The sequence below is a fragment of the Bos javanicus genome, chromosome 19 (genome assembly GCF_032452875.1).
Source record: "Bos javanicus breed banteng chromosome 19, ARS-OSU_banteng_1.0, whole genome shotgun sequence".
NCBI lineage: Eukaryota > Metazoa > Chordata > Mammalia > Artiodactyla > Bovidae > Bos > Bos javanicus.
In genome coordinates, this window is record NC_083886.1 from 38,053,796 (window position 1) to 38,076,530 (window position 22,735).

At 51.9% G+C, this 22,735-nt stretch overlaps 1 protein-coding gene across 1 annotated transcript; it reads left to right on the forward strand.

The window, feature by feature from the left end:
* Positions 1-9,834: 9,834 nt before the first annotated feature.
* On the forward strand, positions 9,835-15,045 carry DLX3 (distal-less homeobox 3). The gene is made up of 3 exons (XM_061391426.1): positions 9,835-10,383; positions 11,420-11,610; positions 13,189-15,045. Exons 1-3 carry the CDS (start codon positions 10,059-10,061, stop codon positions 13,534-13,536), a joined length of 864 nt encoding a protein of 287 aa, XP_061247410.1. The 5' UTR covers positions 9,835-10,058; the 3' UTR covers positions 13,537-15,045.
* Positions 15,046-22,735: the final 7,690 nt, after the last annotated feature.

The window sequence follows — 22,735 nt, forward strand, 5'->3', positions numbered from 1 at the left end:
TCTGCACAACAAAAGAAACTATAAGCAAGGTGAAAAGACAGCCTTCAGAATGGGAGAAAATAATAGCAAATGAAGCAACTGACAAACAACTAATCTCAAAAATATACAAGCAACTCCTGCAGCTCAATTTCAGAAAAATAAACGACCCAATCAAAAAATGGACCAAAGAACTAAATAGACATTTCTCCAAAGAAAACATACAGATGGCTAACAAACACATGAAAAGATGCTCAACATCACTCATTATCAGAGAAATGCAAATCAAAACCACAGTGAGGTACCATTTCACGCCAGTCAGAATGGCTGTGATCCAAAAGTCTACAAGCAATAAATGCTGGAGAGGATGTGGAGAAAAGGGAACCCTCTTAACACTGTTGGTGGGAATGCAAACTAGTACAGCCACTATGGAGAACAGTGTGGAGATTCCTTAAAAAACTGGAAATAGAACTGCCTTATGACCCAGCAATCCCACTGCTGGGCATACACACTGAGGAAACCAGAAGGGAAAGAGACACGTGTACCCCAATGTTCATCGCAGCACTGTTTATAATAGCCAGGACATGGAAGCAACCTAGATGTCCATCAGCAGATGAATGGATAAGAAAGCTGTGGTACATATACACAATGGAGTATTACTCAGCCATTAAAAAGAACACATTTGAATCAGTTCTAATGAGGTGGATGAAACTGGAGTCTATTATACAGAGTGAAGTAAGCCAGAAAGAAAAACACCAATGCAGTATACTAATGCATACATATGGAATTTAGAAAGATGGTAACGACAACCCTGTATGCGAGACAGCAAAAGAGACACAGTTGTATAGAACAGTCTTTTGGACTCTGTGGCGGGGGGTGATGATTTGGGAGAATGGCATTAAAACATATATAATATCATATAAGAAACAAATCACCAGTCCAGGTTCGATGCAGGATACAGGAAGCTTGGGGCTGGTGCACTGGGATGACCCAGAGGGATGGTATGGGGAGGGAGGTGGGAGGGGGGTTCAGGATGGGGAACACATGTACACCCGTGGCGGATACAAGTTGATGTATGGCAGAGCCGATATAATATTGTAAAGTAAAAATAATAATAATAAATTTAAAAAATAAAGTCTTTTTTTAAATAAACAACATATAGTTGGGTGTTTTTTTTTTAATTCACTCATCAGTTACTCTTTATTGGTGTATTTGTACCATCTCATATTTAAATGATTATTGATATAGTTGGACTGCTGCTGCTGCTGCTAAGTCGCTTCAGTCATGTCCGACTCTGTGCGACCCCATAGATGGCAGCCCACCAGGCTCCCTCGTCCCTGGGATTTTCCAGGCAAGAGTACTGGAGTGGGGTGCCATCGCCTTCTCCGATAGTTGGATTAATATCTGCTAATACCTGCCATATTTGATATTTATTGCACTTGTTCTGTTTCTTTCTTTTTTTAATCTGTCCCCCTTTTCTCTACTTCCTCTGGCTTTAATGGAACATTTTATAGGATACCATTTTCTCTTCTCTCTTAGCATACCAATTATATTTCTTTTAAATATGTTTTCAGTGGTTGCCCTAGGGTTTGTGATGTATATTTTAAGTGATCTGAGTCCATTTCCAAATAACACTATCTTTCTTCACAGCTAGTACAGGTACCTCATCACAGAATGTGCCCTATTCCTCCCTCTTGTCTCTTATAACTTTGTTGTGATTCATTTCATTTATCCATAATCTGTAATTAGCCAGTGAAGTGAAGTGAAAGTCGCTCAGTTGTGTCCGACTCTTTGTGACCCCGTGGACTATACAATCCATGGAATTCTCCAGGCCAGAATACTGGAGTGGGTAGCCTTTCCCTTCTCCAGGGGATCTTCCCAACCCAGGGAACGCACCCAGGTCTCCTGCATTGCGGGTGGATTCTTTACCAGCTGAGCCACAGTTGCTATTATGTAAACAGTTTTCTATTCAATCAATTAAAAATAATAAAAATAAAATATTTATTTTACCTTCATTTATTCTTTCTCTCGGTGAAGGCAATGGCACCCCACTCCAGTACTCTTGCTTAGAAAATCCCATGGATAGAGGAGCCTATTAGGCTGCAATCCATGGGGTCGCTAAGAGTCGGACATGACTGAGTGACTTCTCTTTCACTTTTCACTTTCATGCATTGGAGAAGGAAATGGCAGCCCACTCCAGTGTTCTTGCCTGGAGAATCCCAGGGATGGGGGAGCCTGGTGGGCTGCCGTCTATGGGGTCGCACAGAGTCGGACATGACTGAAGTGACTTAGCATAGCATAGCATAGCATTCTTTCTCTGGGCTTCCCTGGTGGCTCAGATGGTAAAGAATCCACCTTTAATGCAGGAGACTTGGGTTCAATCCCAGGGTTGAGAAAATCCCCTGGAGAAGGGAGGGGCTACCCACTGCAGTATTCTTACTTGGAATAGACAGAGGAGCCTGGCGGGCTACAGTCCATGGAGTCGCACAGAGCTGGACACGACTGAGTGGTTTTCACTTTCACTTATTCTTTCTCTAATGGTCCTCCTTTCTATATATAGAACTGAGTTTTTTATATCTATCATTTTCCTTCTCTCCGAAGAACTTGTAACATTTTTTCCCAGAGACAAGTCTATTGGCAACAAATTCCATTAACTTTTGTTTGTCTGAGAAAGTCCTTTTCAAAATATTATTTATTTACTTATTTTTGGTTGTGCTGGATCTTTGTTGTATGTGGCATGGAAAACAGACTGATGAAAAAAAAAAAAAAGAAGAAAACAGACTGATGATTAACAAAGGGGAAAAGGAGGGGGAAAGAGATAAGTTAGGAGTGTGAAATTAACAGATACAAACGGCTATCCATAAAATAGATAAGCAACAAGGGTTTGCTGTACAGCACAGGGAACTAATAATCTATAGCGGAAAATAATCTGGAAAAATGTATATCTGAATCACTTTGCTGTGCAACTAACATTTTAAGTCAACTCCACTTAATTAAAGAAAAAATTCTATGTGTTGTTACTTTTTCTTTCCTTACTCTAAAAAAGATTTCACTCCACTCTGATCTTGCTTGCATGGTTTCTGAGAAGTTTAATATAATTCTTATATTTGCCCTCCTGCCCGCCCCAGCCCCTGGCTTCATTCAGGGTTTTCTCCCCACCCCACTCCCCCGCCAGTATGAATAAACCCCAACCACAAAAGTGTCCCCTCCGTGATCTCCTTCCTTCCTCTAACCTCCTGGGGACCCCAGCCTGGACTCTCCTCCACTTTCTGCCAGTCATTCTACTCTGCACATCATTTTTTGCCCTGGAAACTACTTGGGTAACCCTTGCTAATGTCTGCTCCTCCTTTGTCTGTCAAGCAAAGTCCACCTTGGTCAACTCTACCATCTGCCCACAGCTGGCACTGAACCCAGCTGGAGAGCAGCCCACCACTTGGGACTCCCACCAAGCCTCCCAGAATCACGAAACCCCATGACCTCCACAAGTAGGAGAGCTCTGGACCCCTGGATATTCTTCCATGTCTCCTGGTCAGTCCTACTCCTGGTCCCCATGGCAGCTGCTGTTTGGGACTTTCTTATCTTTCTCCACTATCCTTAAGCCTCTGGGACCACCCACCATCTCCCTTCTCAGCTAACTTCATACCTGCTTCGCATATACACTCATACATGCATGCTTGCATGCTCAGTCACTCAGTCATGTCCAACTCCTTTCGACCCCATGGACTGTAGCCCTTGGCCTTCTCTGTCCATGGGATTTTCCCAGCAAGCATACTGGAGCAGGTTTCCATTTCTTCCTCTAGGGGCTCTTCCAAACCCAGGGATCGAACCCACATGTCCTGCGTCTCCTGCATTGGCAGGCAGAATCTTTACCACTGAGCCACCGGGGAAGCCCCACCCCCAAATGTCTTGAATCATTCTATTTACTCTGAAGTGTTTCAAGCATCCAGAAAAGTACAGAGAATGGCATAGCAAGCAGCCATGTGTCCAGTACCCAATGCTATCAAATTACCTTCTGTCCCCAAACTTGAGAGTGGGCCCGCCTGACCCACAGACCACAGACTGCCTGGTCTCAAATTGTACTTAACTTCTGTGTGTCAGTTTCCCCGTTTTTGAAAAGGTAGAAATGAGAGTGCTCAGCTCATAGGACGGTGGGCAGAGTGAAAGAACCTGTAGAACATATAAGTAGAACATTTTGAACAGTGCCTGGCACTGAGTCTCAGTGAAAGTCAGCTCTTGTAGGAGCATCTTTCCCTTGACTCAATGGAGAAGAGAACCTGCTCTAAGGTAACCCCTTGGGCAGGCTTCCAGATTCTTCCCTTCCCATCGATTGATGGATGACACTCTTGATTAAATTCTCCCTGCTGACGGCTGAAATTGACATCTCAACAGTCTTCCTCTCACTTAAAACACACAGACACCCCTCCCCATGTCCCAAGTGCCCTCCAACAACCACCTTCTCCACTCCTCCTCCTTTCAGAGTCAAACTTCACTTGGTCTCTGCACATCCTCCTTCCCACTAACCCTTCAGCTGGCCATACATTTCCCTTCCCTTGAACCCACTCTTCCTGATATCATCAAATGCCTCTTTGAGATATCATCCTGTGGGTACATTTTGGTCCTCATTCTGGCTATTCACAGTAGGGCTTGACCTTGCTGACCACTCCAGCCTCCTTGAAACACTCTTCTGGCCCCCCTCAAACTCGGGGCCACCTCCTTCTGCATTGCCTCACACTTTCTGTGCACTCTCTCACAGGTGCTGCCCTGAGACTCTTGGCCCTCTGTTCTCTCCCCACCGCCCTGTCCTAGACCATTGGACCCACGCCATCAGACTTCACTTACCACAAGATGCCCCAAACCCCTAATCTGTGTCTCCAATCCCAGCTTCTTTACTAATGGTTCAGATCCATGTAGCCAACTGCCTGTTAGACAGCTCCTCCTAGATGTCTCAAAAACACTCAGACTCAACATGATCAGAATGCAGTTCATGGCAAAACCACTCTGGAGAACTACTTGCAGAATTTTCTAAAGCAGAACACATGCTCACACCGTGCCTTGCAATCCCACTCCTCGTGTCCAACAGCAGTGTGTACATACCTGCACCAAAGCCCATGAACAACAATGCCCACGGCAGCAAACTGGAAACTACCCAAATGCCCATCAACAGCAGAACAGATAGATAAATGTTGGCACATTCATTGCTAGAAGATCTGCCTACAGTACTGAAAATGAATGATCTACAAATATGTCCAACAATATGAATAAATTTCACAAACATTACGTTGAGCCAAAGAAACCAGACATGATGTGCAGAACTGACCGGTGGTGCTAGGAGTTTAGACCATGCTCACCTTGGGAAGCTGTAGCTGAAGGTACTGGCAGTGTTTGTTTGTTTGTTTTGGCCGTGTTGCGTCTTAGTTGTGGCATGTGAACTCTTAGTTGCGGCATATGGGATCTAGTTCCCTGACCAGGAATGGAACCAGGCCCCCTGCCTTGGGAGCCCGGAATCTTAGCCACTGGACCACCAGGGAAGTCCCAGTGCTGGTGATGCTGTTTCTCAACCTGGTACTCACACCGGGAATAAACTCAGGTACCAGCCATGTTTGGTTTGTGCAAATCATTGATTATGGTTTGTGCACTTTTCTGCATAAATTTGATACTCTGATGAAAAGGTAAAAAAAAAAAAAAAAACGGGACAGGTCCTCTTCCTCATCAAGCACCCCCTCTCCCTGATGTTGTCTTTCCCTCAGATAATGGTCTCAACTTTCCACTCAGTTGCCCAAGTCAGAAGCTGGGTGTTACTCCATGCTCTTCCCCTCTCATTGTCACTCACAACCAAGCACATTCCGTCTACCTTCTAACCATCTCTCAAATCCACCCACTTCTCTCCCCCTCTGCTGCTTCTTCCTTAACCCAAACACAGCTCCCCCTTGGTTTCTGCTTCTGCAGCAGCCTCCCAGACTCCAAGCATATCCTTCTGATTCATCCCCACACAGCCACCAGAGGAAACCTTCTGGAATGAAAATTCAATCTATTCTGGTTAAAATTTTTCAGCGAGTCTCCATAGCCTCCAGATAAATCCCACTCTCCTGCTCCAGAGTCCCAGGAGCTCTGTGTTCTGGGGCTCTTACTCCACTGCAGCTTTACCTCCAGCCTCCAGCCTGTGCTTCCCCATCCCAGTACATCCCTCACTCACTGTAGTGAAATGGTGGCATGGATATTCACTTCCCCCACTAAACCTGGACCTCCATGGAGGAGGCCACTGTGTCTTCCTTGTCCACTACTCCATTCTCAGAACCTAATATGGCAGAAGCTCAGGAAATATCTGTTGTATGGAGTCCTTTGATGCACCCAGGGGTGCATCTGCAAGGGAGTTGGAGAGGAGATAGAGGGAATTTCCCCTTTAAGAGACAAGAGTCCTATCATCAAAATCTTAGAACATCAGAGATTGAAGGGACCTCAGAAGCCATCTAATAATCCACTTTTTTGTTTACAAAGGAGAAACCTAAGGGAAGGAGTCACTGGCTGGACAAGGATGGGTGGGAAGAGGGAGAGGTGGTAACTTCAGAGTAAGGCAAAGTCATGGTGAAAAGTGAGTATTTAGTGTTGATAGGGCTTCTAAAATAAGTAAAGATAACATTCTTTCTGGGTGTGATGGGGGGATACTGCAGGTGGCCTGCTTCCCAAGTCTACCGGAGTGCAGCTGGACACGCCTCCTCGCAATGACCACTAGGTGGCGCCAGCTCACCAGACAATGAAGAGAACAGGAGCTGGCTGACTCACCCTCTCTGGCTCACCCTCTGGCTGGGTCCTTCCTGCGTTCCTTCCCTCAGACCTGGCACTCTGTAAATCCAGCTGCTCTGGCAGTGCCCAGGTGGCATAATATCTGGGCTGTAAGGAATCGCTTGCTTCAACAGAGAACATGTTCTCGTACCAGAGAGAGGGTGTTCGATGGACTCCAAGGCATTGGCCAGCACTGCCCCTTCTCCCTCCTGCCAGCCTCCCAGAGGCATCAGACTGTCTGCCCTCCATCACCCCTCCACCAGGGGCAGGACTATGCCCGGGCTGACACCTGCTCATCTTGTTGGCTCAGATGAGGCGCAATGGGTGGCACTGGTCCCACTGAATCCTCTGGCAACCTCACCACCCTGAGCTGGCAGGTGCCTGCCCAGGGGCTGGTGGCTCCAGTCTTGCTGGCCTGACGGGCCCCTTTGGGGCCACATGGCCTCATCTGGGAAGCTGCTCCTATCCTGGAGTGGGACAGCTTGATGCCAGAGCCTGCCCCAGGCTGCCGCTTTCCCTAACCCTGCAAGCGTACCCAACCGAGATGATTCAGCCCCTCTCCAGTATTAGGGAGTCCTAGTTATTCATTCATCAAACATGTATTGAGTGCTGACGTTGTGTGTGTGCCAGGACCTGCCCTTGGTATCTAGAACATAGTAGTGAACTAAACAGATACGATCCCTGGTGTCCTGGAGCACAGAGGGCAATGAGGGGTCAGATGCTAACTTCACATTACCAAACAATTATTTAATTGCTCTCTTCAGTCCCTAATGCTGCAGTTTAAATCTGCTTTTAGAACTCTTACATTTTCATAGCAGAATGCAGCATAGAAATTATCCTAACGTAACCCACCATCACCACCACCTTTTCATGATTCCAGGATTCCGAGCTCCCAACCCACTGCTCCTTCACTTTACTTAGGAGTGCCAGAAGGAGGGAAGGGAGTGAGGCTTCACTGAGTACCGCGTGAGTAAGGTAGACTTCCTTCTGTCTCTGCATTACTTGGCGTTTCTCTGTCTCAGTTGACGGGTGAATGAATGAATGAATGAACCCCCAAGAAGGGGCTTATCCAACTCTGGAGGGCTGGGGGCTCCAAAGCAGTCCCTGCCTGCCTCCCCCGCTTCCATTCTGGGAGGGAGGGCCGGCCCCGCCCAGTGCCCTTCCTGCCCCTAGCGCCGCGGGCTCTCCAGGCGCCCTCTTGGCACCAGAACAGAGGGCATCCAGAGCGGGTGGTAACTCGCCCCGCCACGGGCTCGGAGCGGCCGGCGATAGGCGCTGGGGGGACGCGGAGATAGACAGACAGATAGCGCTCCCCAGGCCCAGCCCCCGCCCCCACCTTTCCCACGCCGCGGCCTCTCCACTTGGGCCTGGCAGGCACTCCTGCCCCTTGCACCCCGGACTGTGGCTTTCTGTCTTCGCCAACGGCAGCTCTCAAAGCCCTGAGAACCCTGACAGCCTACCCTGGCGGTCTGGCTTTGGAAAGGGGCACAGAGCCCCTTCCAAAGCTTTCTTCTAAAGCAAGCTTCTCCACCGGACAGAGTCTACGAAAGAGACCCCTCCTCCGGGCTGGGCAAGACTTGGGGATGCTGGAGGGCCAAAGACTGACCAGAAGGTGGCGCGCTGGCACTATGCGTCCTGGGACAAGTTAGCCGAGTCAGGCGGGGGAAGAGGACGGGAGAATTGACCGCGGAGCCCTATGTGAAGGTTGTATGCAACTAGGAACTGATATTTGGAAGAGACTCCTTCTCCCCCCAACCAAGAAAGGCGGAGAACAGAATCGAAAGTGGAATGGATAAATGAGCTAAAGCTTTGGGAGCAGTTTGGATGACTTAGAAAGCTGGCCTTGTAGGCCAGACAGAACTAGGAGGTGGGAGTCCCCAGGGAGGAGAGCCTCTTTCTTGGGGGGGACAGGGTTCAGTGGGCCATCATGGTTCTCAACTACTTGAGGTTGGGAAGGTGCTGAGAGTTTTATGTGCATCTGTATACAACTACAAATTCACACGCAGACACCCCATCCCGTGGTCCTCCACTCACACTGCTTTCAGACTCCCATATACACTGGCTCACTCTCTCACATGCACACTCCTGCACTCATGTGCATTCTTTGTACGAACATGGACTCTGTATGTGCTGCAGAACACATGAAATCCCCACATCACACACCCCTGGTCTCTAAAAATGCTCACTCTGTCTGGGTATGAGAAGTCCCAGAAACACAGAATCTGCCCCCAAACTTACTGAAGCACAGAGAGCCAGCCTGTGTCCCACCCATCTTCATGGGGACCATGTTCTTTCCCACAAGCCTAGGTCATCTCTGAAACTTTTGGAGACAAATTTAACATCACCACACACAGGCTGTGCACCTCCTGGAGCTTCCCTGGACCCAGTGATGACTTTTTTAGGCCTGATGCACTTTTGTCTGATGGACCCCTTCATTCATTAAAAACATTTTTTAAAGTTACCTTTTGTGATTGCATTGCTGTAAAAATGATATAGTAATATATATTCAAACTTTTTCTTTAACCTATTTTTTTTTTCTTTCTTCTAATTAAAAAAAGAAAAAACTAGAACATTTTCATGAGCCTGGGTCCTGCCACTTTGGGCATGTTTGCCCGTCATTTGCCCCGCCACCCCACACACCTTTAACCACCTACCTCACAGACACCCAGCGGCCAAATTCCCCTCCTCTATGGCACCTGAGCCCACCTTCCACTCACAGGCAGAGAGACAGACAGACGGACAGACCTGGGGACTCTTGCAAAGATACCCTTGTCCCACTCTTTCCTCCAGGAACACCGAGGGGTTATCTGGGCTGGGGAAGGGATCCACAGGAGGAGGAACAGAGGGGTCTGTGTGAGTGTGTGTGAGAGAGAGAGTGTGTGTATGACTGTGCGTGTGTGTGAGTGTGTGTGTTTGTGTGTTGAGTAACAACAAAGAATGAGAGAGAGAGAAACGAAAGAGCGCAAGAGCATGTTTTGCCTGGAAGGCAAGACTTGCAGCCAATCAGAGCGCTGGGGCCTCCCTCTGCGACTCCACTATTGAGTCTATAACCGGCTGGCCGGGCGGAGCTGGCAGCATTTGACTGTGGCTTGGGACGCGACGAGAGGCGCGCCGCGACCGCCCGAAGACCCGCGATGGTCTAAGCGCCCCTCGACCGACCCTCCCCAGAGACGCTGCCGGGAACCCTCCCCCTCGCCCTCCGGACACACAACCCCGCCTCGTCTCCTCCGCCTCCCCCGAGCTCCTGCCCGCTTCGGCGTTCCGGCTGAGGCCAGCCCGGGGGTGGTACGGCGCCCGCCAGGATGAGTGGCTCCTTCGATCGCAAGCTCAGCAGCATCCTCACCGACATCTCCAGCTCGCTCAGCTGCCATGCGGGTTCCAAGGACTCGCCCACCTTGCCCGAGTCTTCCGTCACTGACCTGGGCTACTACAGCGCTCCCCAGCACGACTACTACTCGGGCCAGCCCTATGGCCAGACCGTAAACCCCTACACCTACCACCACCAGTTCAATCTCAACGGGCTTGGAGGCACAGGCGCTTATTCGCCCAAGTCGGAATATACCTACGGAACCTCCTACCGGCAATATGGAGCCTACCGGGAGCAGCCGCTGCCCGCTCAGGACCCAGGTGAGGACCGCGGGGTCGCTGAGAATGGGAGGCACTGGGAGGTTCCCGAGAGAGAGGAATTGGAGCCAGAATCTAGGGGAGCGTCCCGGCTAAGAAATGTACTGTCTGAAGTTAGAGACGGTGAGCTAGATGACCCCAGAGTGGACGGACGACCTTCCAGTCCAGAAACTGGTCGCCTTTGGGGCGTGGTGCACGCGGGACGCCGCGGTCGGTCCCGGGTGAGGATCCGGGTGAGCGAGGCGGAGAAGGAGAGGGCCCTGGACAGTCAGAGAGCCTCCGGATCCAGGTGCTTTCCCGGCACTTCAGCAAGCGGCTCTCCATCGGGCTCCGGGCAGGCGGCAGGCGCTGGGAGTTCTGCGACCGCAGTTTGGAACTGGGCTGGGGAGGGGGAGAAAGATGAGGGGGACACGCGGAGAAAGACCCCTCAGAATTCCGGAAACAGGGAGGGAAGCAGCAATTGAGAGTGAAGAAACGGGGGCAAAAAGAAAAATGGAGGCATAAAAATATGTTTTTATAAAATATAAAATATTTTTATTTATAAAGTGGAGGCATAAAAATGGAGAGACAAAGTGAAAGAAAAGACAGAAGAAAGGATCTGAGGAAAGGGCGAAGGAAAAGGAAGTCTGATGTGTCCGCAACTTTTTCTGAAATCTAAAATTATTCTGAAAAGAAAAGGTCTAAAAAACAAACAAAAAAAAAAGAGCGAGAGAAGTGACCGACGGCGAGGTCCTGTGAGAGGGCGGCGAGCAGGCGGGTGGCAGGGACTGAGGGGAGCGAGGCGGCGGCAGTGCGCGTCCAGGGGTGGCTGGCGCCGGGACCCGGGGAGCTAGGAGCCCGGGAGCGCAGCGTCGTGGGCGGCCGCCGGCCAGGCTCTGCGGCCGCAGCTCCCTCCCGGGGCGCCGGCGGCGGAGAGCGCCGCCAGGAAGTCCCGGGACGAGTCGGTGGGCCGGAGGGTGGGGGCTCCCGCGGGGCTCCGGAGGGCGACGGTGTCTTTGGCCGAGGCTGAGTCGCCCACCTCCCGGTGCGTTGCCTGCAGTGTCCGTGAAGGAGGAGCCGGAAGCTGAGGTGCGCATGGTGAACGGGAAGCCCAAGAAGGTCCGAAAGCCGCGCACGATCTACTCCAGTTACCAGTTGGCCGCCCTGCAGCGCCGCTTCCAGAAGGCCCAGTACCTGGCTCTGCCCGAGCGCGCGGAGCTGGCCGCGCAGCTGGGCCTCACTCAGACGCAGGTCAGTGGTGGGCGGTCGAAGGCCGTGAGGACTCGGTGGGGTCCTCCGGGACCCCGGGATACCCCAGGCACCGCTGAGCCTGGATGGCTTAATAAGTTGCCTGCAGGCCCTTGAAACCCTTGTCTGTGGGTAGAAGGACCCCCAGATCTCAAACTCGGTTGAAGTTTGTGCATTAGCACGTGTACAGGTGTGCATATTTGTGAATCATGCGACTGAGTGTGGACTGAGTGCGTCTATCAGAAGGAGAGGTATCCTCCCTCTACCCCAGAATCCCCAGCTTCCACAGGCTCCCAGCAGCGTTGGTCACTGCTAGGAGTCCGCATCATGCTCCCCACCACCTCACCCCACCACCCCAGGCTAGGTGTGTGTGAGGGCTGTACATACATGTATATTCATGTCTGTTTGCACACAGGCTAATATGTGTACAGTACATGTGGGAAACGCACCTAAGGAGGAAGGCCTTTCAAGGGCCACTGTGTTTATTGATGGACACATGTACTTGACTGGGCACCGTGGTGAGTGTATGTACAAAAACGTGTGCTTGTATCAAAAGACTGCATTCCTGCTCAGTACCCAAATGCTCCACCCCTTGTGTGCTTGGAGGCAAGAACAAATTCCCCACAAAGGGGGGTAGGGACTCAGAGGTGGCAGTCCCCCAGCCCCAGCCTGTCCCTAAAGCCCCCAGCAGCCTGTCACTGCTCAGGGGAGGAGTGGCAGACGCCTGGCTCCCTACAGGTGTTGACAGGCGGGCCTGGGTTGCGGCTGCGTGGGGCCCAGTCCGCCGGGAATCTGGGTCACCTGGTGAGGAGCTGATTCATTGTTTGTACCAGTCATGGGGTGGAGAGCGGCAGGCGGAGGGGGAGATACCCCAAGGGAAATTTGGGGAATCATGGCTCACCTGCTCCTGAGTCCCAGATCACCCCCACTAACCAGCCCTGAAGGGCTCCTGAGTGTGCGAACATGGGAGCTCATGTTTGCAGGGCGTTTATCTGGGTGTATCTGTGCATGTGTGTATCTTTATAGACTGGTGCCTGTGTGTGAAGTGGTGAGTGGGTATGTTCATGCACATGGAGATGCTTATGTGGGTGTGTATTTGTCTCTGTATATCTGTGCACCTTTGCTTATGGGTTTCTAATGTGAACAAAATGCTGCAAACTGCCTCCTCCCCTCTGGAGTTCAGTGGTTACTATGTCAGGTGTATGGCTGGCTGCTTCGAGTTCTTTGTCTGTCTTAACTTTTTTGAGCATTATAGTGACCCTATGAGGTAGGTAATCGTGCTGCCAGCGTCCCCATTTTGCAGATGAGGACAGCAAAAACCAGAGAGGTCGGGTAACTTGCTCACAGTCACACACTTAGTAAGTGGCAGAGCAGAATTTGGACCTAAGCCGCCAAAAGTTCTAGCTGAATTTCTATCCCCAGTAGAAAAAGATGCTGGCCCAGAGGCAGGATGCCTGGATTTTGCCTGGGTCTCATGTGACAGTGGGTTCTGGCCCAGCCCTCTCCAGATTGACTTCCCCAACGGGTTTTTCACTCGGTGTTCTAAGAGGCTAACTAGCTCCCCCTTTCTTCTTGGGGCAGGTGAAAATCTGGTTCCAGAACCGCCGTTCCAAATTCAAGAAGCTCTATAAGAATGGGGAGGTTCCCCTGGAGCACAGCCCCAACAACAGCGATTCCATGGCCTGCAACTCACCACCGTCACCTGCCCTCTGGGACACCTCTTCCCACTCTACTCCAGCCCCTGCCCGCAGCCAGCTGCCCCCGCCACTCCCGTACAGTGCTTCCCCCAGCTACCTGGACGACCCCACCAACTCCTGGTACCATGCACAGAACCTGAGTGGACCCCACTTACAGCAGCAGCCGCCTCAACCAGCCACCCTGCACCATGCCTCCCCTGGGCCCCCGCCCAACCCTGGGGCTGTGTACTGAGCACCTACCCGTCCTGAACCTCTCACGAAGGAACCCCGGGACCAGGCAGAAGGCGCCTCCGTCCTAGCTGACACTCAGGAATCATCGAGGAGCACAGGGGAAAGGACATCCCTTTCCCCTTCCCTTGCCCCTTCTTCCAGGGACCCAAGAGCTTCCAGAGGAAATTTACATGGACCAAGGATGCCCCCTGAACCTCCCACTCACTGCCTAGACACTGGGGTGCCCCTCCAGATGTTTGGGCACTCCACTCCAGCTGGGACAGCTGTTCCCCTTCTGCTCCAAGAGCCTGGATTGGCTTCAAATGGCTCATCACCTTCCAGATTCTAAATCTTAGTACTCGGTCCCCAGACTGGATTCCTTGGGTACTGGGGAGACTGTGGAGTGTGCGCAGGTCAGGCTTGGGCTGGGCTGGGGCACCAGGCACTGTGGATCCCAGGACCTGCCAGGCCCAAGATCCTCCCCCAAGCCACCTGTGGTTGTCTCCTTCCTGAGCATCCCCTCTGCCAAAAAGACATTGGACCGTGAGACTGGGACTCAGGGTGGGGACCTCAGCGAGCCCTGCCCTGAACTTCTAGCCCTCGTTTAAGATTTGAGGGTTACACCAAAGAAAAGCCCCAAGTAAGGGAAGCTTTTAATATTTGTGGCTTTAGAGAGAAGAATTCAAGGAGCACCTCGCCTCCCCAACTCTGGTCGAAGAGGAGGGGTGGGTCCCAGGCAGCCTTCCCGACCACCCATTTCTTCTCCCATGTACAGGACTTTGCACAACTTTGGTTTCAAAAGCTGTTGAAAAATAGGAAGACAAAGGGCATTGTTAACAGTTAGGACCAATCTCCCCTGCGTGGGCGCCTCTGCTCACCCCCGCGCCCCCACCCCGCCTCTTCCCACCTCTTCCTCTCCTCCAGTAAGCTGGCGCCAAACCCCAAATCTCCAAGGAGACACACCAGGAAAGACAAACCCCCGAACACCCCCTTTCCGGTGGCCTTGGAAACAGATTGTTCCCGCCAAGACAGAGAATGTCGGGTGAGGTGCACGGTGTTATAACTCGGTACCTTTAGGGGTGAGGGGGTGGCTGGCTGAAAGGCTGGTAGCACTGGCTCTTCCTGGCCCAGATGTCCCCCCAAAGCTAACTTTCCTCCACCCCTGATGTGGTCAAATATCGAAGAAGAGGAGGGGTAGAAGACTCTAGCTATATATATAGTATGTATTTTTTTTTTAAAGCAACAGAGAGAAGCAGTCTCCTCCCTCCTGTGGTTTCCTATTTATGTGGCCCTTTCCTCCTGGATGTACCTGCCTGTGCGCAGTGAGCTGAGAGAAACAGAGATGTGGGCTCCGGCTGGATTTGGGTTTGGTGGGAGGCGCAGGCGCGAGGAGAGACATGGTGGATCTCAAAGAGTCCCACCCCAGGGGGACGGGAACGAAGCCAGCTCCCACCCTCTCCCAGCCTTCTCATTTCTGCTTTCTTATTGGACTCACCTTTATATATAACATTAATAAAAAAGAAGAAAATAACCACTGAGCTCTTTGAACTGGAGGCTAGAGGCAGGCAGCTCTCAGGGGAGGGCTGGGAGTCAGGGAAGTTGTTTGGTGGGGAAGGACCTCTGAGCAGGGGCTCCTAAGGGATTTAGAGCCCTGGGGACCTACTGCTGGGGCTCTGAGCTCAAGAGCTGAGTTGGGCTTGGCTGGGGGAAACAGATGCTTCTGACCACACGGCTGGCCCACGGTCTGGGGAATGGAGGCTCCCAGCCCTTGGCCTCCCTGACTCCACTCTGCTTGGCGTCCCTTGTCGGCGTGATTTAGCAGCCCCCCACCGCTGCCTGCCGCTGCTGGGTCACCTCAGGGCTGCTCTTTGATCCTGGGCTCACACACAGACATGCTGCACACATGTGTAAACCCCCTGCCTCCATGCCCAGGCATTTCCTTACCACTCACCCTCCTGTCTGTCCCTTTCAGTTGGAGGTGAGGGCGAGGCCTTAGGCAGGGATAACACCACTGCTCCCACAGCTGGCAGGGACCCCAGGCCATTGAGATCCAGGCTGGGCCATGGAAACAGACAAGGGGGGTTCCACACTGACCTTCTCAGGGAGTGCTTGGGCCCTGACTCACTGACGGCCTAGGCCAGCAGTCTCGCCCCCTCCTCTTCCAGCTGCCCAACTCCAAGACTCTGGAGACAGAGAGCTGGAGGTCGCAGCAGGAACGGAAGTGTGCGTGAGCAAACATCTTGGCCCAGATGGGAGATACAGATGGGATTCATGCACACGCTGTGAAGCCACCTCTCACACATGTACCGAGACTCACATCTCTCTACCATCACACATACATGGACTCATGTTGTCCTCTGAGGCCAGATACTGAATGCACACCTGAGACACATTAGCATCACACAAATATACGAACAATAACACTCCAAGGGATACACAGGTGCACACACACACAGCAGAGACAGCTCCCTATACTGGAAAAAGTCTAGACTGGAGACTCAGCAACACCATCCAGCAGCCAGGGTGACCCAGCTCAGCCTGGAAACTCCCTGTCGGAATCTCAGCTTCTCACCTGTTGAATGGGAACAACAATCCCCACCCATTCGGGCCTCTGGGGCGACTGTGAGCCACAAAGCAGAATAAGGATGAGGAAGCAGAACAGAAGGGCCCTGTGGAACAGCAGGACTCCAGAACCTGGGGACCTCCAGCCTCCACCTTACCCTTCTGCCTCTCAGAAAATAGGCCTCCCCTCCCCCTTGCCTGAGGCTGGCGGAAGGGAGGAGGGCCTCCAGCCCACGGACGCCAGCCGGGCTGGCAAGGGTTAAGTGGCAGCTGCCAGGCGGGGCTGAGCTGAGCAGTTTGGGTTGAGGGCTGCGTGCAGGCAGGAGCAGCGAGGCGGCAGCCGGGCAGACTTGCTGGAGACACTGCATTTTATTAGGGCTGGGCTGCCAGCAAAGGGAGGGAGAGGGAAAAAAAGGGCAGAAAGAGAGAGGAAGGAAGGAGGGAGGCTGGGCGGGCAGGCTGGCTGGCGGGCTGCTTCGGGATGAAAGGATGTTGTAAGCTCCTAATTCCTCCCTGCTCATCCCTGCTCTGTCAGGCTGGATTAACTGCCCGGGTGACCTCCCTCAGGGTCAGCCCCACCCCTGACCTCCCCTTCTTCCTCTCCTCACCTCCAGGCCAAGCAGGTCACCCTCTTCACCAGCCTAGGGTGGGGCATGGGGGGGCACGGGGACAGGTGCTTAGGTGGGGGACCTGGCAGAGTGCCCGGGTGGGGCGGCTGAGCCCATCTCCTGCCAGGTGCTTCTTGACTACACCCATTGCCTCGTGACAACCTTCAGAGAAGAAGAGGGGGGCGAGGGAACCCCAGTCTGCCCCGAGGGTCACTGTTCTCCAAACCTTAGTAAGGGCTGGATTTGTTAAACCCATATTCTGTGCCAAGCACGTTACATGTGATCCTCAAAACAGCCTGGAAGGTGGGTGGTATAGTGCCCATTTTTCAGATGGGGAAACAGGCTCATCTGAGAGATACAATCTCCATCAATGTTACATAATTACATGCATGTTCAGTTGCTCAGTCGTGTCCAATGCTTTGCAACCCCACGAACTCTAGCCCACCAGGCTCCTCTGCCCATGGGATCTTCCAGGCAGGAATACTGGAGTGGGTTGCCATTTCTACTCCAAGAGATCTTCCCAACCCAGAGATACATAACTAATACGTGGCAATGCTGGGATTTGAATGCTGGTCTGTCTGGAGAATGGGTGCTCTTTGTAGGCTTTTCTGCAGCACACTTCACTAAAATGCCCAGGGTAGGGTGTCAGAGAGCTGAGCAGCTCTGCCTACCCCAGCCCTCCAGCCTTCCTTCCTGGGTTCTTCCCTGGGAGGAGTGTGGGGGGAGGGGCTGGCCTTCCTCCTCAGGGCTGATCCTTGGAAAAGCTTGATGCTAGAGTCAGGAATGTGCACGCTGGAGTCAGCTGACCTGGGGTGAATCCTGACTCCACTACTGACTGTCTGATCTCAAGCAAATCCTTTAGCCTTTCTAAGCCTAGTACCTATAGCATAGGACTAATGCTACCTGCCTAGCAGGTAGTTGTTGAGAGGACTAAATGGATAGTGTGTATAAAATGTTTCACAAGGTACACAGCACATACCAAGTACTGCTCAGTATATCAAAGTTGCTGTTGACGATGGTGACAGGATGATGGGGCTTACTACCCACCTTGACTCCTGCCCCGTCCCACCCTCGATGCCACTGATTCAGACCCAGGCCCCTGGCTGCACTTGCCATCTTGTTGATCTGCCCACCTCTAGGTGCACTCCAAAAAGGAGTGAGTCAACCCAGTGTTTTCTGAACACCTGCTCTATTTCTCACACTGTTCTAGGCACTGGTGCCACAGATGACTGAGGCCTGGGCAAGGAGGCACAGTTCTGGGTGAGGAGCTCCAGGGTCAGAAGCAGGGACTACCCTGGAGAGGCCCCTGGCTGGGCAAACCTGACACAGCCAAGGGGGTTGGGTGGGTTGTCAGAGGAAAGGGGCAGGGCAGCTGGTGGTGGGTGGGAAGGAAACGTGGAAAGGCTTCGTGGTGGGGGCAGCATTTGAATTGTGCCTTGAAAAAAGGATGGCAGCATGAGAGGCAGAGATGGGGGTCTGGGAACATACTCCCTGGAGATCCCACCTGCAGAATAACTCCCCTCCCAGGACTCACCGGGCACAAGGGAAGGAGGCTTGTGGGGGAGCCTTGAAGGCTTCTTGAAAGGCAATGGCAACCCACTCCAGTGCTCTTGCCTGGAGAATCCCAGGGACAGGGGAGCCTGGTGGGCTGCCATCTATGGGGTCGCACAGAGTCGGACACGACTGAAGCGACTTAGTATATAGTATATATATATATATATATATATATGCTAAAGGGAGGGATGGCATGGACCCAGAGAGTTCTTAAATACTCCCCTGGATGCCAAGCTCAGGGAAGGGTCAGGATCTGGCAGTTGCCAGCCCCTCAGACATGCTGGGAGCCACCCTAACTCTGAGAGCCTGGAGAAAGAAAACCCCTACCCCTCTACTGGGAGGAGAGGGCTCCTGCCCTTCTCACTTGCGGAAATGGATAAGAAGGATGATCTCAACCCCTGTCTCTGAGGCCCCTCCCTTTAAGGGGTCCTGGATACTAGGGGGTCTTAGAGACTTCACCCCAATTCAGCCTGCACACACCACCTGCCTCAGCAACATACCATCACTACCACCTACTCCCCAGGCCAGCGGAGCCTCCCACCTCTGCGGGAAAGGGGATTCCAGGCACCGAGACCGGACATTTGATGTGCAGCCTCCCCACCTAGGTGAGGGCTCTGGTTGGCTAAGTCAGGCTGAATTGCATCAACCATGCCCGGAGGGGATGGCAGAGGAGGGCTGGGGGGGAATGAAGGGGGGAGGAGAAGGGAGAGCCTTCAGCCAGCACCCTGGCCTCTGTTTTTCCAGCTTTAATTGCAGCGTTAATCACCTTAATAAGCTGTTTACCAACCACCCAGCAGCCTGAGACTGGGAGGTTTAGAAGCCAAAAAGTGCTTGGAGATGAGTTTCCTGAGCCCCAGGGAAGAGGGGCAGGAGGACAGTGCTGATGGGGGCCTTGGTGGGGCTTGGGGCAAAGGGAGCAGATGGGGGGCTGGCAGAGAAAGCTGGGGGAGTCAGGAAGGCCAGCCTCCAGCTCTTTGCAGGGGCCCAGACCCTCTGCCCCAGAAGCCCTTGAGTCAGTCCTCAGGGAAACCTTCCCAGACCTTCAGCCCAGGTCCCCAGCCCGCGTCTTTCTCCTTTGTCACTCAGCCAGCTAGTCACTGCTAACTGGATGACTCTTCTCTTTCCAGGCCCCCAGTCCTCGCTCTGTGGAGGCAGAGCCTGGGTCTCACCTTTACTGTCTTGTCCCCAGCTCAGAGCACTGGGCAGGGATGGCATGGAGAATTTTTGTTCACCCTGGGGAGGGTTGCTGAGAGGCAAACAGGGGGCGGGGGATGTCTTTCATACCAAGGTCCCTGGGGGTAGAGCTTTGGACTGGGATATAAAGCATGAGGACAGGGGTTGTGTATGTTCACTCTGTGCTCGTCATGCTGGCTGGAGAGCAGGATTTCAGTGGACACCAACTGTCCAGGTGAATATGTGAAGCCTTCTCTTGGGATCCCTCATACAATCCCTCCCACTCCCATTAGATGAGGGATTGTGGGGCTGAGGGGGGAATGATAACCACCTCCCGCTCTCAGCTGTTGAGGGCCAACCAGACAATGAGAGGAACACCCAGCACCCAATCACTAGCTGCTTGGCGAGCAATGCAGGAGCCAAGAGTAGCTGCAGCCTCAGGGGTCATCATTGCATCTACTCGTCCATCGGGAAGTGTCTCCTGAGAGGCTGTGTGTCTTGCCCAAAGTCACATAGCAAAGGAGGGGTAGTGAATTTAGGAGACCTCCTGGCAAAGGAGAGACTTTGGGATTGGTCTGTTGAGCCCCAAGGTGGGCTGTCTGAGAGAAGGAGTGATGTAGGGATCCAGGGTGGCTAGGATAGACGCCCTGGCAGGAGGCGAAGCTGGGGAGGGGGCTGAGTGGGGAGGGGCCTCAAGGCCCAAATGCCTGGGCTGTCTCCTGGAGCAAGTGTGAGCAGGACTGGCAGTGTCTGCTGAGTGAGCAGGGTCCCGAAATTCACACCCTGGAGGACTTGCTGGGGCGGGGGAGGGGGTGCCCCCCAACCCAGGCAGTTCAGCTTATACCTGGCAAACTGGCGGCAGCAGCATTGTGCCCTTCCCTGCACACTGAGGGCATCTGGCCACATCCTGCAACACTTATGGCATTGTCCCACACCTGCCCCTGGGAGCAGTCAGGCCTGCCCTTAGTTCAGGAATCACCAGTGGTGCTGGGTAGGGGAGAGCAGTGACGTGCCTTCAGCTAAGAGAGGGTAAGGGGAAGCTGAGGAGAGCAAGAAGCCACAAGAAGCAGGAGTTTGGCTGGTAAGGAAGGAAGTCTCTCAAATGCAGACTTGGATCCTCCCAAGATCAGGCAGTGAAGAGGCTAATGAAGCACCTACTGTGCACAAGGCTTGTGCCAGAAACTGTCACGGGCACAGTCTCATTTAATCTTCTCAGCTGCCTGGCAAAGGCAGTGCCATCATTATCCCACTTCCCAGGTGAGAAAACAGACTCAAGAGGTTCAACAGTTTCCCCTAAAGGCCTCCAGTGAATGTGTTTCAGAGTTCAGCCTCCTGAATCCCTGGCCTGTGGCCCTTTCACCATCCCATGGCCTCTAAAATTGAAATGGGGAGAAGGTAGGGAGGATGCCAGGCTTAGCTTTCCCCCTTGTTCCCAGATCAGCTCTGTGTCCTTAGAGATACCAGTGTTTCATAGAGTAGGACACATGTGCAAACACCCAGGCACACGTATGCACATTTCTGAGCGCTAACCCTGACTTTGACATTTACTATGTATCTTCAGCTAAGTCATTTGCCCTCTCTGAGGTTCATTTTCCTCATGTATAGAAATGGAGCTAAGCATATGTAATTTTCAGGGTTCCTTAACACAAAGCTTGGCACACGGATGGAGCTCAACAAACGATACTGCCAGTTCTAGATGAGACCAGTGGTGTGCAGTTAGGACACTCCTCAGTTGACTTGGGAGTTCTAGGTGCCCTCAATGGGCCCAAAGTTTACCCTTTTGCCTAACGAGGGGAGTTCTCATATATACAATTCCTCCCTCTACTCGGAAAGTCCTTTCTTGATTCCAACCTAAGTCTGCCATACTTCAGATGGAATGGAAGGACAGCCACCCAGGACAGAGCCATGTGCTGGGCCTTCCCAACAGAAGGGAAGAGGGTGGAGTTTAATACAGGCACACCTTGTTTTGTCGTACTTCACTTTATTACACTTCACAGATCCTGCAATTTTTCTTTTTTTTTTTACAAATTGAAGATTCATGGCAACCTCAGATTGAGCAAGTCTATTAGCACAATGTTTCCAACAGTATTATTTTTTAATTAAGGTATGTGCATTTTTTTAGACATAATGCTATTGTACACTTAATAGACTACAGTAGAGTGTGAACAACTCTAGTACAGTGTAAACATAACTTTTCTATGCACTGGGAAACCAAAAAATTTGTGTGACTCACTTTATTGCAATATCCATTTTTATTGTGGTGGACTAGAACCAAACCAAAATATCTCAGAGGTATGCCTGTATCTTTTAGTTACTAATCAGCTAAAGAGCTGCTTCTTCACATCTATATACATCTATCTATATCCAATATAACAGGAATATATTTCCATATTTATTGCAAGACTAGAGAACAGCATCCTATATTTATCTTATATCCAGCCACTATACCAAAATTTCCCTACTTCTGGAATATTTTCCCCCTAAGGTCTCTTTGGTGATGGACAGGGAGGCCTGGCGTGCTGCGATTCATGGGGTCGCAAAGAGTCGGACATGACTGAGCGACTGAACTGAACTGAACTGAACTGAAGGTCTCTTGTTTTCTAGCTACACAATCAGATATCAGTAAAGGAGGGTGGAGGGCTTCCCCAGTGGCTCAGTGGTAAAGAATCTGCCTGCAATGCAGGAGACACAGGAAACCCGGGTTCGATCCCTGGGTTGAGAAGATCTCCTGGAGAAGGGCATGGCAACCCACTCCAATATTCCTGCTTGGAGAATCCCATGGACAGAGGAGCCTGGTGGGTTACCAGGAGTCCATGGGGTTGCAAACAGTTGGACACGACTGAAGCGACTTGGCACACATGCACATCAGTAAAAGAAATCTCTTTTTTTTCTCTGCTTTTTTGTCTAGGAGGAGGGATTCTTGGGTTTCAGTAGAGGCAATCATTCACAAATGAAGAAGTCAGGAACCTCAGCTGCCTCTGCATGAACTCTGGCCCAGGCAGGTTCTGGATGATCTCACTTTCGGATACCTTCCCATCTAGGGTACTCAGAAGGCTGTCCTGGAAACACAGTTGGAAGTCCTCACCCCTTCCAAACAGTAAATGCTGGAGAGGGTGTGGAGGAAAGGGAATCCTCTTGCACTGTTGGTGGGAATGTAAATTGATATAGCCACTATGGAGAACAGTATGGAGAGCCCTTTAAAAACTAGGAATAAACGAACTACCCTATGACCCAGAAATCCCACTACTAGGATTATGCTGAGAAAACCATAATTCAAAAAGACACAGGTACTCCAATGTTCAGCACTCTTTACAATAGCCGGGA

What these genes read in the sequence shown, in the direction of transcription:
- DLX3 (XM_061391426.1), top strand. Translation starts at nt 10,059, where the DNA reads ATGAGTGGCTCCTTCGATCGCAAGCTCAGCAGCATCCTCACCGACATC. An exon ending in GCTGCCCGCTCAGGACCCAG is followed by an intron (nt 10,384 to 11,419) that starts GTGAGGACCGCG and finishes CGTTGCCTGCAG; the next exon opens with TGTCCGTGAAGGAGGAGCCG. An exon ending in TGGGCCTCACTCAGACGCAG is followed by an intron (nt 11,611 to 13,188) that starts GTCAGTGGTGGG and finishes TTCTTGGGGCAG; the next exon opens with GTGAAAATCTGGTTCCAGAA.